A 15,487-nucleotide genomic window follows, 5' to 3' on the forward strand; every position below is an offset into this window, starting at 1 on the left:
TATATATACATATCATTGTGCTCTCTAATGTTGATTTATGTCGCTGTCTGGCTGGTTGACATTGAGGAGTTTATTAAATGTCTTCAAGAGGATGAATTTGTTTTTGTGTTCAGTTTTAAAAGCGTTTTCCACTCAGGCAAGCCACCTCGATGCTTTCTAGTCCATATTTAAGTGTCTTTTAAGCAATTTTAACAGCATTTTGGAGTAAATTCTGTATAATATACTGAATAATGAATTCAAAACAGACTGCTCCAAAGTCTAGGGTTGCTAACTGTCCCGTATTTTCAACCAAACTGAGGTGTCCCGTATGGAATGCTTTTTCTCCCAACTGCAGCCTGCAATAAGAGCCGTCACGATCCGACAGAAACAGGATTAACTATTGCTTAGGTGGATGTAACCCAAACGTAGGGGAAACAAGAAATAGTGTGTGGGGACGTCACAATTGCCACGTTGCATCATTAAGCCCCGCCCCCACAACCGAGCATTTTGGAGGGGCTGAGTTGGCAACCCTAACAAAAAGCTTTTCTCATCTCCTCAGGTAAAGGTGAACATCATTGGGGACGTGATCGAGCAGGGCTCCACCAACCTGAGGATCGACACTGCAGGTTTCAGCCCGCATGCTGCCATCTACTCCATGCGTCCAGACATCCGCTGCATCATACACGTGCACACTCCTGCCACAGCAGCTGTGAGTTCACGTTACGCAGATCCGTGTCACACCTGGCTGTCCTTCAAGCAAAGAACAGTCCGATGAAACAAAACAGTTTAAGGCGTGCAGAAACTAACCTGAAAAGGAATCTATATAATTATTTCTGCTGTTTTTATGCACCACTGTCTCATCTTTCACCTTCAGGTGTCGTCTATGAAGTGCGGCATCCTGCCTATTTCCCAGGAGGCATTGCTCTTGGGTGACATCGCATATTACAGCTACCAGGGCAGCCTGGATGACCAGGAGGAGCGTATAGAGCTGCAGAAGGCCCTGGGGCCCACAGCGAAGGTGGGAGGCGCGAAAATAATCACGTACACATGATACCTTCAAGCAGTGTTAAAAAAGAATTCAAGGAAAAGGAAATTCTATATTTAGTAGTTGGAGTCAAGAAAGAAAACACCTCGTTATCAGGGTGTGGTGAGTTTAAACTGGGAAGCAGTTGGGCATCCCGGTAAAATATCTACTCTGCTTCTGTTTCAAAGTTTGCTGATGAAACCAGTATGTGTGCTAATAGTGTATGGGGACAAATAGTTGGTTCAGGATATTTTCGACTCGCCATCAAGCTAGCAAACATACACCATAACAACTTGTTTAACCTGACAGTTCTGCCGTCTTTATCGCCTTTCTTGCAGGTTTTGGTGTTGAGAAATCACGGCGTGGTCGCTCTCGGCGAGACCATTGAAGAAGCCTTTCAGTTCATCTACACAGCCCAGTACGCCTGTGAAATCCAGGTACACACAACCACAGAGCTTGCACCACATTCCAGTCCCACATGGTTTCTGTGTGCCTCCGGTGGACCAGCATGACAAGAATTTCCTCCGTAAATCTAGTCTCCCACCAGCTGCTTTCACATTTCCCCATCCATACTATTTTAACAGCATTCAGTAACTCATAATCTCTCGCCAAGTGGAAAACTGGCCAAACACAGTTTTATAATTAGGCTACTTGGACTTTAATGCCAGGTATTACAGTCTAATCTGATGTAGTCGTTGATGATCAAAGCAGAATTTAGGGTGACGTTCTTCACATTTGTTCATTAAATCACAGATATAAAGCTGTGGCTTGGTGATTAATTGTTGGTGCTTGTTGAATGTCAGGCTTCCATGCTTGGATCTAGGTCATATTAGCTTATCAGTGTTTTAATTTTATATTTCCCTGTTTGTTCAGTGGGTTTTGGGATGAAAAAAGTTGTCTCCTTCATTTTTTACCACGGTGTGCCAAACCTCCCAAATAACTCTCCTCCTGCCGAAGTAAAAGAAAACATTAATCCACCTCGCAAAGCTCAGCTTAATTTCTATAAATAAATCCCTTCAGACTCGGTCACTTCTCTGTAAATTTGAAGCTGTGGTAGATTCAGAGGGTGTCTCATTTAGGGTTTGGTAAATGATGTCTTAAAGCTGCACAGGAACAAGTAAAGATGTCTGTTTATGCTTTTTCTAATAGGGATGGGCAACTTCAGTGATGGAAGGGGCCACAATTTTAGAGGTCCACATAACACTGCACACTTACCCAAATGTAACCTGGCCCTTGCCTTTCTACGCAGTTCTGCTCAATTCTACTTTCCCTTCACTGCTCCGTCTGGGATTCTCCCATAGACAAGGATTTCTTCAGGAGAATTTTACCTGGGCCAATCAGAGAACAGAAGGAGGAGTTTTGAACGACAACGTTGATTTTCTGCACAGTGTCTGCTAGTTATTTTAGCATACGGCAGTGGAGGAAGTGAATGAAGCCAGTCTGTGTTGATAAGGCTTCCAAATTAAATTAAATTTGTCTGACAAAGCAGCAGCTCTCATTTACAGCCGTCTCGTTCAGCTTGGTACTTTTCTCCTCTCAGTAGGGTTGTTTATAGCGCACACTATTTCTGGTTAGCTTCTTAGCTTAGCCTCCTTCACAGTGACATACATCGCAGCCAACCAATCCAATCGTTTTAAACTTCAACAGAGGCCACTCCTCCAGCATGAATCGCTTCTCTATAGCCGAGAGTCCAGACCCTCATACGAAGCAAAGCGAAGGACAAGGATCTGGTTTTAACCAGGCTAGCCCACATGTAAAAAAACTGACATTTTAAAAATGATTATGTTAACATAATTCATGCTCAAATGTGTGTAACAGTCATACTGTTGTTTAATGAATAAAAAATGTTTGAAGCTAATAAAAAAATAGACATTTACTTTAGCGAACTGAAGTACAACAGCTTAAGACCCATTGGGTGCAGACTCTTGCTGTTTGTGGTTCTGGTAAAAATTCAGTTTTTTGTWTTGTTTTGTTTTGTTCTTACGGCTTCAGTGAACATATTTAGCTTTGTGCAACATGTAGTTGTGACTTATATTAAAGTCATTTGTGGGACACAGCATCTCCAAGCAGACTAAACACATAAGTTTGCCTTGAAATTCTGAAACATGCGATTTCCTCTCTCTTTTCTTTTCTCTGTTCTTAGCCATGGCTAAAGGGCTCAGTATGGTCGATCGGCAGCTGCACGGACAATGCGCGGTCGTGTGGTTGTTCGGCTTTCGTTTTCACACACAACTTTCATAGACCTGAGACACAACGTGCCATGCTCCTCCTGCCGCAGTATACGTCACTGCACAGCATTTCTTCCAGCTGGAGTCTACAATGTGGAAAAAATAAAAATAAATCTGAGACCCGTCACTTGACGTTATTTTTCCAAAAGTCTGTCCCGATTAAAGCTCCACAGTTCAGACAGACTGTGTACTTGCACAACACTGTTTTTATCTACATCCATGACTTTTTGACATTTTTTAAAATGTCTGCTTCCACGTAGTTTAAAACAGTTGGTTTCTGGAAGCCTTTTTTTATTAAATTAAGCGAGTGGTTAAAGTGAAATGCAGCCTCCAAGTGCTTTCAGCATAAACAGTCACGCCCACAAACTTCTGACCAATCACACACTAAGTCCTTATATGGACGGAGGAAAAAGTTCGGCCAGCGGTTTATGACAAGAAGAGACCAAAGAGTCGACAATGCGTACAAAATGACACAGTTTTCGACACAAAACTGCGACAATCCAATCCAATTTTGTCAGTTTGGCTGGAGCATACCTGGCACTTAAATGTCTCTTCATCACTGGTAGAGAAGAAGCACATGCAAGGTGGTTTCTGCTTTGGAGGCGCCACCTAGTGGCTGACTCTGTCACTACAATCGTAATTCTCAAAAATTAATCTTAGAGCTGCTTTCAGTGCTCTTTTTAAGTAAAAAATAAGACCTGAAGACTGTCAGCTCTCTTTCTCCATATATAGTTTTATTTGTTTTGCATTCTATAAACACTTGTTTATCAGCTGAATTTTACATGCATCTCGTTGCGCTTTTAGGTGAATGCCATCTCGTGTGCTGGAGGAGTGGACAACCTGATAGTGCTGGACCAGGAGAAGTACCGGTCGCGAGTGTTTGCCCTGGCCTCAGCTGAAGCCGTCAACATGGGGGGTCAATACAAGTGGAAGCCCGGGGAACTGGAGTTTGAGTCGCTGATGAGGATGCTGGATAATCTGGTGAGTCAGCAGAGAAAAAAAAACTAATGATGCTTTAATCAAACATATGATTAACACTGAATCAAATGAAGAAATAGACAGTGAAAATGTTTATTTTGGGATCTTACATTGTGACTGGTTGCTCTCTATAGAAATCAGTTTTGAATGTATTACAGTTAATATTGTCTGTTTTGTCCCTTCCCATGGGAGGAGCCAAAGGGGTCTGGTTCAGTGTGTGTTGGGCAGGGGTTGAAGGCGAGGACCTTGGCGGTCTGATCCTTGTCTACAGTGAGACCTGGAGGGGCGTGGTTAAATTAGAACTTTATTGTCACTGTACAGAGCACAATGAAATTATAGTTCAGAACACCCATTCAGAAGAAGACAGAACATGACAAACATAGGAGAGCCGCTGCTCCTCCACGTCGAGAGGAGCCAGCTGAGGTGGCTCAGGATGCCTCCTGGACGCCTCCCTGGTGAGGTGCACGTCCCACTGGGAGGAGGCCCAGAGGAAGACCCAGGACACACTGGAGGGACTATGTTTCTCGGCTGGCCTGGGAATGCCGTGGGATTCCCCCATAGGAGCTGGCCCAAGTGGCTGGGGAGAGGGAAGTCTGAGTCTCTCTGCTTAGGCTGCTGCCCCCACGACCTGATCCCGGATAAGTGGAAGAAAATGAATGGATGGATGTCAATGTCAACTTTATTTGTATAACACCTTTAAAACAGCAGCAGTTGACGAATGCGCTTCACAGTTTACACCAATTATAGCATAAAATGAAGATAAAAACAATACAAAATAAAAAGGAAACGCAGAGATATTTACAGCAAAATGAAAACAATTTGAGTAAAAACATCAGAGAAATAAGAACCTAAGCTGTATTAAAAGCCAGTGAAAACAGATTGATTTTATAAGAGATTTAAAAAGTGGAAGTGAAGATGTCCGTCTAATGTCTGAGGGCAGGTTGTTCCAGGACGGACGGACGGACGGACGGGTGTTTTAAACAAAGATCTGTTCTCAGAGTACAGCATGTGTTGGGGATGACTCTCAGCTACTACCACCAGACGTTTTGCTCAGTATTTGTAAAACTACTAAGCCTACTAATTTTTTGTGTAACTTTTATGGACCATCTTAAATCAGTTTGACCCCCAAAAGTGAATGCGTTGTAGATGTGCATCCAGTTATTAATCATTTCATTAGAATCTGTCTACATGTTGATGAGATAACTTGCTAACACACTTTGAGCAACATTCATGTATCTTTAGAGCAGTTTTACCTTAAGTGACAAAACTGAGTTAGAAAATAGCACCACCTACAGGACAGAGCATTAGGCTGTAAATAAATAAATGTGACAAAAATGTTACAGCTGTTAGCAGTTAAACTGAAAAAGTCTGTTTTAGAAGAACAATACATAAAGGTTAAAAAAAAGAGAACATAATATGTTTAAAAGGGTGGAGTGCATTTTGTATTTGCATAATTTTAAGGTGTTGTAAAAGCAGCTGTTCCATTTTCAAATCTTTCTGTAATGACTCAAAGAATGGGAGATTTTGTGAACATGGAGGTATCGCTCTGTTCTTTTTATCTTCTCCTTCTGTCCTTAAGCCAGTAAATTTCCTCCCTCTTCATGCTTTTCCCCAGTGAATATTTGCCTCTCAGCCTGACGAACAGCTCATGTCTCTGTTGTCCACTTGTTGTGTAAATGCTGCGGCTCAGGACTCCCACTGTTGAGTTTTTCTCTACTGTTTTTGCAACTAAGCTATTTCTGCATACTTTGTGTAATTTAACCATTTGTACATCAAAACATTTGGCTCAATCAGAAATGGTGTGCTTTGGCGTTTAGTGTTTGTAACTTATACTTTTTGAATAATTTATCTTTATTGACAAAAATTAAAAGTTAAATATAGCTTTTAGCAACAGATGTTTTACATTTTGCATTTAGCAACTTTTTGGCAACACTTATGTTTCACTATGATTTAGCTTATTTTATCTTTAACCTCTGGTTAATGTAGTTTTGATGTATGGTTTTGCTTACGCTTTTAGATAGTTTCAACTTTTAGGTTTTTACTAATCCTGACTGCATTTTTTAGCTTTTGGATGCAGAACTTGTACATTTACTGTAGCTTTAGCAACTGATTTGTTACATTTAATGTTTAGCTATGATTTAGCTGATTTAAGTTTGTTTGTATGGTTTTGCCTATTTTAATCTTTAGATGTTTAGCTTTTAGATTGTTTTACCAATCCTAACTTTTAAAATGCTTCATTTTACTGATTTTAGCTATGGTTGTGCTAATATATGGTATGGTGAATGGTGATGGGTAAAACCCATGTGAGCGGGGGCCTCATAAGTGGGCCCATTACTCTCCCCAAAAAGACACTGGTCTTTAATCAAACCTTTGCATCCTTCAGATGAAGGACACAAGGTCAGAAACACTCAGTGTTCTGAGCCTCACAGGATCCATAAAAGGTTCTCCAAGAATTATTTTCCTTTGACCACTCAGAGCCAGACAGTGGCCTAAGTAGTGCAAAGAGGTCTCTAATTCAAAGCCACAGGCATCACACAGACCATTGTCATGGAGTCCCATCACCATTTTGTGGCGGTTGAGCAGATTGTGCCCAGTTAGGATTCCAAGTGTACTCAAGAGTTTTCCTTGTCAGGCCGATGAGAGCTTTCCCCAACCTAAGATTTGGGCCGTTAATCAGTTCCCCTGCCTGTCTACACTCTGTCAGCTCCCTCCAGAGGATTAGGTTTTGCTAATTTAAGCTTTTAAATAGATTTTTACTAAAAAGCTTCATGTTGCTGATTTTAGCTTGTGTTTGTTGTGCCTTTTTTTAACTTTTACAATTCAGTTAATAATTTAATCTTCAGTAAATTTCAGCAAAGATTTTCATTACTAAGCATTCACCCATCTTTTTCACAGAAAACGTAGTTTCTCTAGTTCCGTCACTCATAAACCTTTTGTCTTTAATAAGCTCCCAGCCTTGGTATAAGACCCAGACTCAGTGGGTGGGTGAAGAGGGCGAGGGGGGCGGCGGGGGGGTGAATGAAGCAGTTTTATCGTAAAAATACAGCAAACGTCCAGCTGTGACTGTGATGAAATGTCTGAATGGAAAGCAGGATGTCGCCGGAACAGATCCGGCCAGCTCGGTTGGGCGACGGAGGCGAGTTGAAAGGTCAGCTCTGACCGCAGGGTTCAGATGAAAGGAAAAGCTGAGTGTGGAAAGTTGACTGGAAAACAGCAGCGCCACAACTGAGCGAGGGGAAATGGGAATGTGAGAAAAAAAAATAAATGGAGAAATGAGGAAAGGAGGGAGAGGGGTGCAAGAGAAAAAGTCAGAGGAAATGAGACCATGAGTCTGTCCTCTGAGCTGCCAGGAACCCTGCAGCCGCTCCTCTGTTGGTCACTTTTTTCCCCCCATCTGAATGATCAGCTCAGAGTGACAGCATCACAGAATAGATGCTCATTTGTCTCACTGTTCCACCATTGACCTTACGTCAATACATCTCAAATATCTAATAATTTAAAAGTAAATTGTAAAACCACTAATAAAATAATAATAAAACAAAACCACAGAAGCACATTCATAAACAAGATCTTGCCTCGCAGGGCTACAGGACCGGCTACACCTACAGACACCCCATCGTGCGAGAGAAGCCGAGGCACAAGAGCGAAGTGGAGATCCCTGCCACCGTCACGGCGTTCACCTTCGATGAGGACGGCGACGCCACTCGGCTGCCCTTCAAGTTCCTGCAGCAGCGGCAGCAGAGGGAAAAGACACGCTGGCTCAATTCGCCCAACAGCTACACCAAGGTCAGCGTGGAGGGCGGAGAGGAGCGCTACAACAGCCGGACCACCACGGTGAGAGGGAAAACGGGGAAAATCTCATCTCAAAACAGGAGGAAATAACTCCTGCTGTAGTACTTAATGCCACACTGCCATCTAGTGTTTGAACCGTGAACTGCCACCCGTCTGCTTGTTGTAAGTTTACTGAAAAATGCTCTGAATTTTCTTCTCTTCGCAGTGGATGAAGGCGGACGAACCAGGCACCTCAATCCGGATCGAGGACGCCAATCAGTTCATCCCCCTCAACACAGACCCCAGTGAGGTTCTGCAAAAAAGAAACAAAGTTAGTGAAACTTCTTCTACTGCCAACATGCTTTGATGTACTGCGTATCTCCGGATGGCACCAAGATCTAAAGACTAGTGACTTACTACAGACTAACTATTGATGCTTCATGTTGGTGACATTGTTGTTTTTTTGTCCCGTTCTAGATCCGAGAGCAGAACCGGTTAGACGTGATGTCATCAGGGCCGCGCTCTCAGCACCTTGCAGGCATTCCTGTTGATGTACCGCGCCAGGTAAGAGCGTTAGGAACTCACAACCTAATTCTGTTGTTTGTTTTTTTTTAAAGAGCTGTTTATTTGGTTAAAACTGATTGTAGGCCTGCTTCAAATCAGCTCATACTTCCTAAGCAGGTGACTAAGTTCTCACAGAAATATCTGAATTGTCAAAGAGTTAAATTTATAATAAACTAAGCCTTACATCTGCACAAGCTGGCCCAAATAAACCTCATTTTTTTAACGAGGGATGTTAATAAAGAGCACATAAATTAAAAATAAATTCAAAAAAATTTTTTGTTTTGTTTTTGCACATTTTCAGCTATCCCATTATTTATTTTATTCTAGAACAAAACAACCCAAAAGGCAACCAACCTGACTAAACTCTGTCAGTTCAGAGAGATTTAGCTTATTTTTAGATTTGAATGTAAGCAGTTTGTGTGTGTAGTCTGAACCACTGAAAGGCTATCAACATTTCTCTATTCTTTTTTTCTCTTAACTTATTGATTATTGACCCAGCAAACATTTAGTGTCCTGTATAATTATCCAATAGTTCTGTCTAATTAAACATCTGTTTTGATCACAGAATAACAAATTAGGTTGTCCTTTCATGATTTCAGATGTATCACTGAGGCTTCACACAGATACTATATATCTAACTGGGTAGGTGGTTGTTCCTCTCAGGGTTAAGATAACTGATCTGAGCTCGTAAATAACTGGACTCCCAAGGTGAGGTCATAACCACCCGCTTTGTTTGTCAGTAAAGTCATATTTCACATCATTTGAAATGGAGTTATGAGCAATTAACATTGTTCCTGTTGTAGATAGCTCTTTAAACAACCCTCATTCCTCACAGCAGCGAGATTACAAAGGTAAGACAAAACATAGTAAAATAAAGACTAAAAATACTGTAGGATGTTTAGTTTTGTAAATTTTTTAAAATATATTTTAACACAGACGGAGCCATTTTATTTACACACAAGGCATTCTGGGTAAATGATGACGTGGATAGGTCCTCAGTGCGAGGCTGCTAGCGAGCTATATCCACCCTGAAGGTTAATCTTGGACAATATCTGACGATCGACTCTTTTAAATGAAACCAGAGAGCGTTGACAGAGAGGAGAAGGTAGAAATGACTCAGCCTGTAACTGAAAATATGGATGGAGGACCTCAGTGACGAGAGGAGAATGTGTAGCGCTGAGCTAATACATATATATGGTGATAGCATCGGGGCTAATGCTAAAGCTAACAGGCTAAGCTGAGGTTCTTCTTCCATGAAGCAGCTCTGTTGTCCTCCATCCATATTTTCAGTTACAGGCTGAGTCATTTCTACCTTCTCCTCTCTGTCAACGCTCTCTGGTTTCATTTAAAAGAGTCGATCATCAGATATTGTCCAAGATTAACCTTCAGGGTGGATATAGCTCGCTAGCAGCCTCGCACCGAGGACCTAGTTGATGTCATCATTTACCCAGAATGCTTTGCGTGTAAATAAAATGGCCCCGTCCGTGTAATATATTTTTAAACTTTTAGTTTAAAAATGATAAAACTAAACATCCTACAGTTTTTTTACAGTCTTTATTTTACAGTTAAAATATATGTTTATTAAATAAAGTCTAATGTTACAACTAATCATGGATCCCTTTAAGCGAACAGCTAATCTGGGCAGACTTTCATCAACATCATTAATCTCGTCTCTTGTTTCCTCAAAGGGAGGCTGTTTAAAAAAAGTTATCTGCAGCAGATAAGATATTATTGATCATAACATGTCCACAAAACCCCACTTCAAATTATCTTAAATGTCTTGTGGGACATCTGCAGAAACTCACTGATGACTACAGGCAGGCTAACACGTGTCAACTTGTACAGATTGTAAGTTTCATGGATTTTCCCTCATTTTGCAGGTTTATGGACATATAGTGAAATCTCATGGATTTTTTTAAACTCAGCTTCAAATTCATTTCCTGTCTCGGAGCCTGTAAGACAAAAAAATAACAAAGAAATAAAATAAAATGACCACCTCCCCAACCCACTGTGCAGCACGGCAGCACAAAATCAACGCTTTGCTGTTTTTGTCAGTGTGCGTCCTCAAACTGTTCTTTTCAGAGAGTAGGGGGAAGGGGGGAGCGGTATCACCTCGCACGCTTATATCATGTTAGAGTACTATGGATTTTTTGGGGAAAATTACAGATTTTAGAAGGCCAGCATACAGGTAAGGGAGGGGGCTGATATTTGTGCTCTAATAGTGCCACCAGGGGGAGGCAAATGAGCAGGCCAAACCTTGAAAGTTGCAACAGTGAAATAAAAGACTGATCAAAGTAGGAGGTGATAATTATAGAAAGAAAGTCTTTCAGACACTTTGGTGCTTATATAACTTTGTGGTTGCAATCTTGTCTTTAAGGATCTGGGGCAGATAAGAGTTATGGTAAATATTCATATTGCTCTGTGGTTCTGCTTGCAGTGCTTTTTATTTGACTGTCTCTTTTCTTTTTTTTTTAAATTTGACCAGAACAGAAAACACTGCACGTGTTTGTGTGTTAAAATTTACTTTTTTTTATGCCTCTTTTATTATAATTAATATTATTTTGTTTAAGACAGTGATTGTCCTTTTTTTTGTGGGTGTTTTGAAGTGCGATGTTCTTTTGGAGCACGATTGTCCACTTGGCTTGTTTTTCACTCCAGTCTCAGGAGAGATGTTTAATTTAAGTTCGGTGTGAGTTTGAATGTTTTATGTGTTGATTAGATGTGCTCTCGTTGGACGTTTTTAGTATCCGTTTGTTTGCCTTTTCTGTGTTTGTTTTAACATTTGTGTGTAAGTGTGTGTGTGAGTGTTGGTGCTCCTGCGCTAACCCCTCTTCCTGCCTCCTGCTCCTCCCTCAGCCATACGTGCCCACAGAGGAGGAGCAGATGGCGCCTCTTCCTCCCAACCCGTTCAGCGAGCTGTCAGAGAAGGAGCTGGAGGAGTATCGCAAAAACGTGGAGAGAAGGCAACTGGGCCTCAGCGGTATGACGAACACACATTCACTACTCTGATACACACAGCGTCAGCAGAAAGCAGTCCCAGTGAATTTGAGAGTAAATTTATGGCTAAATATTTGGCAGGCTTAAAACAAATTAGACGAATAATCAATGAACAATCCAACATTTGAGGACTCAATGAGAGAGAATAGTTTGACCAGTTAGCTGGTCAATAAACCCTAATATTGAGTACTTGACAACAGATTTAGGAGTAAATGTTTAAACTTGCTCTTCTTTCTGATATCTGAGCATTTGTCTTCAGTTTTTGTTTTCATGTTGGTAAGCCTAGGTGGAGCATTAAACCAGAAAAACATCCAATGACGCTCAAATAACTTTAATGTCACACCTATCTGCTTCAGTATTCACTAGTTTTAATCTGCAGTTAATAAATCGTCAGTGCCATTTTTTAAAAGGAAAAGTATGGGATCAATCTTGTGTCAGCAGGAAGTGAATTTGATTAGCTCAGATTTAATCTGAACGTGCAGAATTTCAAATTGAATGCATTGGTTTGAAAATGAATTTTACCAAATTGAAACTGAGTTTTGTATCTGAATTAATTTGCATTGAAACTGTATTTTGGTTTATAAAAAATTCAGTTTGACTACTTTCACTTTCAGTTCCATAATTCAGATTTTTGTGTCACATCCTGGTCCTTGAGAAAGCCAGGCAGAGTAATCAAACACAGATCCACAGATTTATGTTTCACTTTGGTGAAGTTTCCCTTCTGAAATGTAACAGAGTTGATGCAATCCACTGTAAAAGTGACAAAAACAGACAAAGTTATTTTATTGCAGAGATTAATTTGACCTATATGTAGAAAATGTTACATTTACATCACATCATGGATCAGTCAGCAGCAGCATCTGATCAATAGGTGATCCATTGTGTATTGTGTTCATCTTAAAGGGGCAATACCATGTAAAATCATCTTTTTTGAGTTTTATATCATGTTATAATGTTATACTCTCATAAAAAAAAACATGTCCAAAGCCTTGCTTTGACTCATTCATGCATGTTTGAGAAATCTTGTAGCATTTTTAGGCAGCCATGCTGAGGAGCAAAACGACAGGTGGGGACCAGAAACACCTTTTGGTACCAGAAACGCCCCTGGTTTGTGTCTTGTGCCAAGCTTCCTCATGGCAGAGCCCCCCCGCCCCCTTCCCCACACACCCTGCAGGCTCTCGGCAGTAACGATGGGTGAAACTGAAAGTGAAACTTAAACTGTCTGCTGCTCTTAACACTATTTCTCACTCAGTGAAGCTCTTTTCAGATTCAAAATACTTTTGAGGAAATGTATTTTCAGATGCCAAGTAAACTGTATCATAGCGCGAACCCCCCCGCACGCTAAAATGGGCGGGACAGAAGCGGAAGGTGGTTCTTAAAGAGACAGAGGCCAATTTCAAGGCATTTAGAAGAGGAAGTGATGAGAAGATAAGTTTATTTTCTATTTAAACATAAAAACAGCATTTTAATAACAGCTAAAGGTGACATAGATACTTTATTATGGTATAGTATTCAAATGTATGCCTGAGAAACACATAATACTGGCCCTTTAACATGTGTGGGTGGGGGGTGGGTTGTATCTGCACACATGGCAGTCAATGGTAATCATATTAGCTGTTCGCCGAGGAGAGCGGTAAATCAATAGTGAACAGATATTTAGCGGAGGGGGTGGGTGTTCAGTGGTCCCTCTGCAGTGCTGCAGGCACATTGGACCGGAGTTAAATGTGCTTGTTTTTTTACGCGGTGGTGTCCGTCAGCAAGGCCACGTGTTCATGCATGTGCACGGATGTGTGCAAATGTTCTCGATGGCATGCGAAGCGCCGAGCGGGAGCCTGCTTGACAGGCCGGTGTGACTAAGATGGCAGACCGAACGGACAGCAGGTCTTCACACCCGCCACGTGAGCCGAGCCCGTTGCCATGACACTGTTGCCCCCACAGCCCCATGAATCCCCGGTGACCCATCTGGATGCAAGCTGAAGTCCGTCTGGAGGGCCTGATCCAAGCTGGGCCCGCAACACACATAAACACACACACGTTTGCAGGTTTATGACTCGTAGCACCCTGTAGAGTGAATGCTTATTGTTTAAAAAAGAAAAGTTATTTTAACCGCAAACTGTACAAGATGATCTAAACCACAGCCAGGTGTTGCAGACTTTGATTACTCTCTGTTTGTTGTTTTGGACTGATCTGATACTTCAAACCTCAACATGTTGCACGGTTTTATCTTATTGCCACCCATGAAGCACATTAAGCACTTTGACACAGGCCAGACTGCGCTCGGAGGAGCTGTGAATGAGTGCAACAACTGATAACTGAGCTGTGAGCATCGAATGTGCTAAAGATGTGCGTTTGCTAAACGCCATTCTCTCGCTCAACTGTAAAACACTAACAAAGCTGCTCATGCACAACTCAATTCTAACATTAAACGGTTCTACAAAAGCTGTTGCATGAAATGTATACCCTGTATGAGAGGCATAATGATGTGCTTAATTTGAGCATTTCTTTAAAAAAATTACTTCAGGTTTTCATCTGCATAGAAGCATTTTATAATCATAGCAGATGTTTAAATTGTCACCTAGCTTTGAACTCATGAGCTCAGGGATGAACGTTTATCATTTTATCAAAAGATTAGACCAACAATACTATTCCAGCTGTACTTTTTTCTACTTTTCATGGTTTTATTTATCCAGTAAGTGGTGTTTAAACATCCGATTTAGATTAAATTCCTCTGAAGTTGAATGTTTGAGTATACAGTGCACATTGTTACATGCTGTAGCAGTCCTGGTAGTCCAGCCTGCAGTCAGTAAGCTGTGCTTCAGAGCATCTGTTTCTCACTGGGATATTAGAGTTCAACATGTTACAGAGCACGCTCAGCAACACTCGGGGAAGAAGAAAAAAAGGCAGAAAGACAACCTGATGATCAGCAAGGATTTTCTTTCTCTATTTATTTATTTTTCATGGAGAAACATCTGTGCATGGCCTGATTCTAACGTGTGTGTTGTCACTAATCTCTGAACCTCCCTCCCTGACCTCCCATCCCAAATCCCTCCACCCTCTCATCCCCACTCACCCTCGCCGCTGTCCTCTGCTTTAAACCCACCCTCCACCCCATGCTGCAATCCTCTCCTCCTCCCCGACTCCTCCCCTCCCTCCCTGCAGATGGCGAGCACGAGCTAACCTCTGACGACGGCTCCACTCTGTCTCAGTCTCTGTCTGTCGCTCAGTCCCCGCAAAGCACTCCAGCAAGAGAAGGTACCCCTCACACGAACTCTGAACCATCTGCGCTGCTGCTTGTCTCTAATATGTCTCGCGTCTGAGCATGAACGTGAAACTTTTAACTCATAAAAGCTGAATACGCTGTTTTCAAACGTTTCCTTGTGCTGTAACATAATGCTGCAGCCAGTTTGCACTTTAAGACACACCTGCGTCGGACTCAGATTTAAGGATTTTAAAAATGGATTTCTGCTGTTGTTCACCCCTGAGGCAAAGAGTTTTATTTAGTTCACATTCAGGGGTTTCACAGATGGGAAAATTCATCATGCAGAAAAATTTGGTACCTCACATTTTAAGTTTTTATTCTGGTGAAATGAGAACATTTTAGCTGTAATATACAAACTTAGCATAAACAGTAAGGAAACATGTGTTTAGTAGATTCTAAGAGTCCAAGATTTCTTTGTTGTAACAATGCTTCCTGGTAATAAATCTAATACTGTTGGAAATAGGGCTGTGTATTGGCAAGAATTTGGCGATACGATACATATCATGACAGAGGGCTCACGATACGATATATCCTGATATATTGCGATACTGTAAACAAGGCGATATATTGCGATTTTTTTGTCCAAAAATTCTACTAAATAAAAACCTCTTACAGGGGAAAAAATGAAAAACCAAAATTCATTGGGCCTCATGCAAGAACATGTTCGTATTCTTCTCCTAAATTTCT

The 15,487-nt window shown here is 41.4% G+C and overlaps 1 protein-coding gene across 6 annotated transcripts in view; it reads left to right on the plus strand.

Moving 5' to 3' along the window:
• The window catches only part of add3a (adducin 3 (gamma) a), a 152,979-nt gene that overhangs the window by 131,172 nt on the left and 6,320 nt on the right, over window positions 1-15,487 (plus strand). For 3 of the 6 annotated variants that reach the window (XM_014013491.1, XM_014013490.1, XM_014013492.1), the window contains 10 exons: window positions 539-688; window positions 854-997; window positions 1,342-1,440; window positions 4,036-4,212; window positions 7,792-8,043; window positions 8,207-8,311; window positions 8,458-8,544; window positions 10,922-10,945; window positions 11,401-11,524; window positions 14,701-14,793. In XM_014013491.1, the coding sequence (XP_013868945.1) occupies window positions 539-688; window positions 854-997; window positions 1,342-1,440; window positions 4,036-4,212; window positions 7,792-8,043; window positions 8,207-8,311; window positions 8,458-8,544; window positions 10,922-10,945; window positions 11,401-11,524; window positions 14,701-14,793 (1,255 nt within the window). The remainder of the gene's footprint in view (window positions 1-538; window positions 689-853; window positions 998-1,341; window positions 1,441-4,035; window positions 4,213-7,791; window positions 8,044-8,206; window positions 8,312-8,457; window positions 8,545-10,921; window positions 10,946-11,400; window positions 11,525-14,700; window positions 14,794-15,487) is intronic. The other 3 variants (XM_014013494.1, XM_014013493.1, XM_014013496.1) reach the window with 3 other exon arrangements.

The sequence above is a fragment of the Austrofundulus limnaeus genome, unplaced genomic scaffold, assembly GCF_001266775.1.
Source record: "Austrofundulus limnaeus strain Quisiro unplaced genomic scaffold, Austrofundulus_limnaeus-1.0 Scaffold102, whole genome shotgun sequence".
Lineage (NCBI taxonomy): Eukaryota > Metazoa > Chordata > Actinopteri > Cyprinodontiformes > Rivulidae > Austrofundulus > Austrofundulus limnaeus.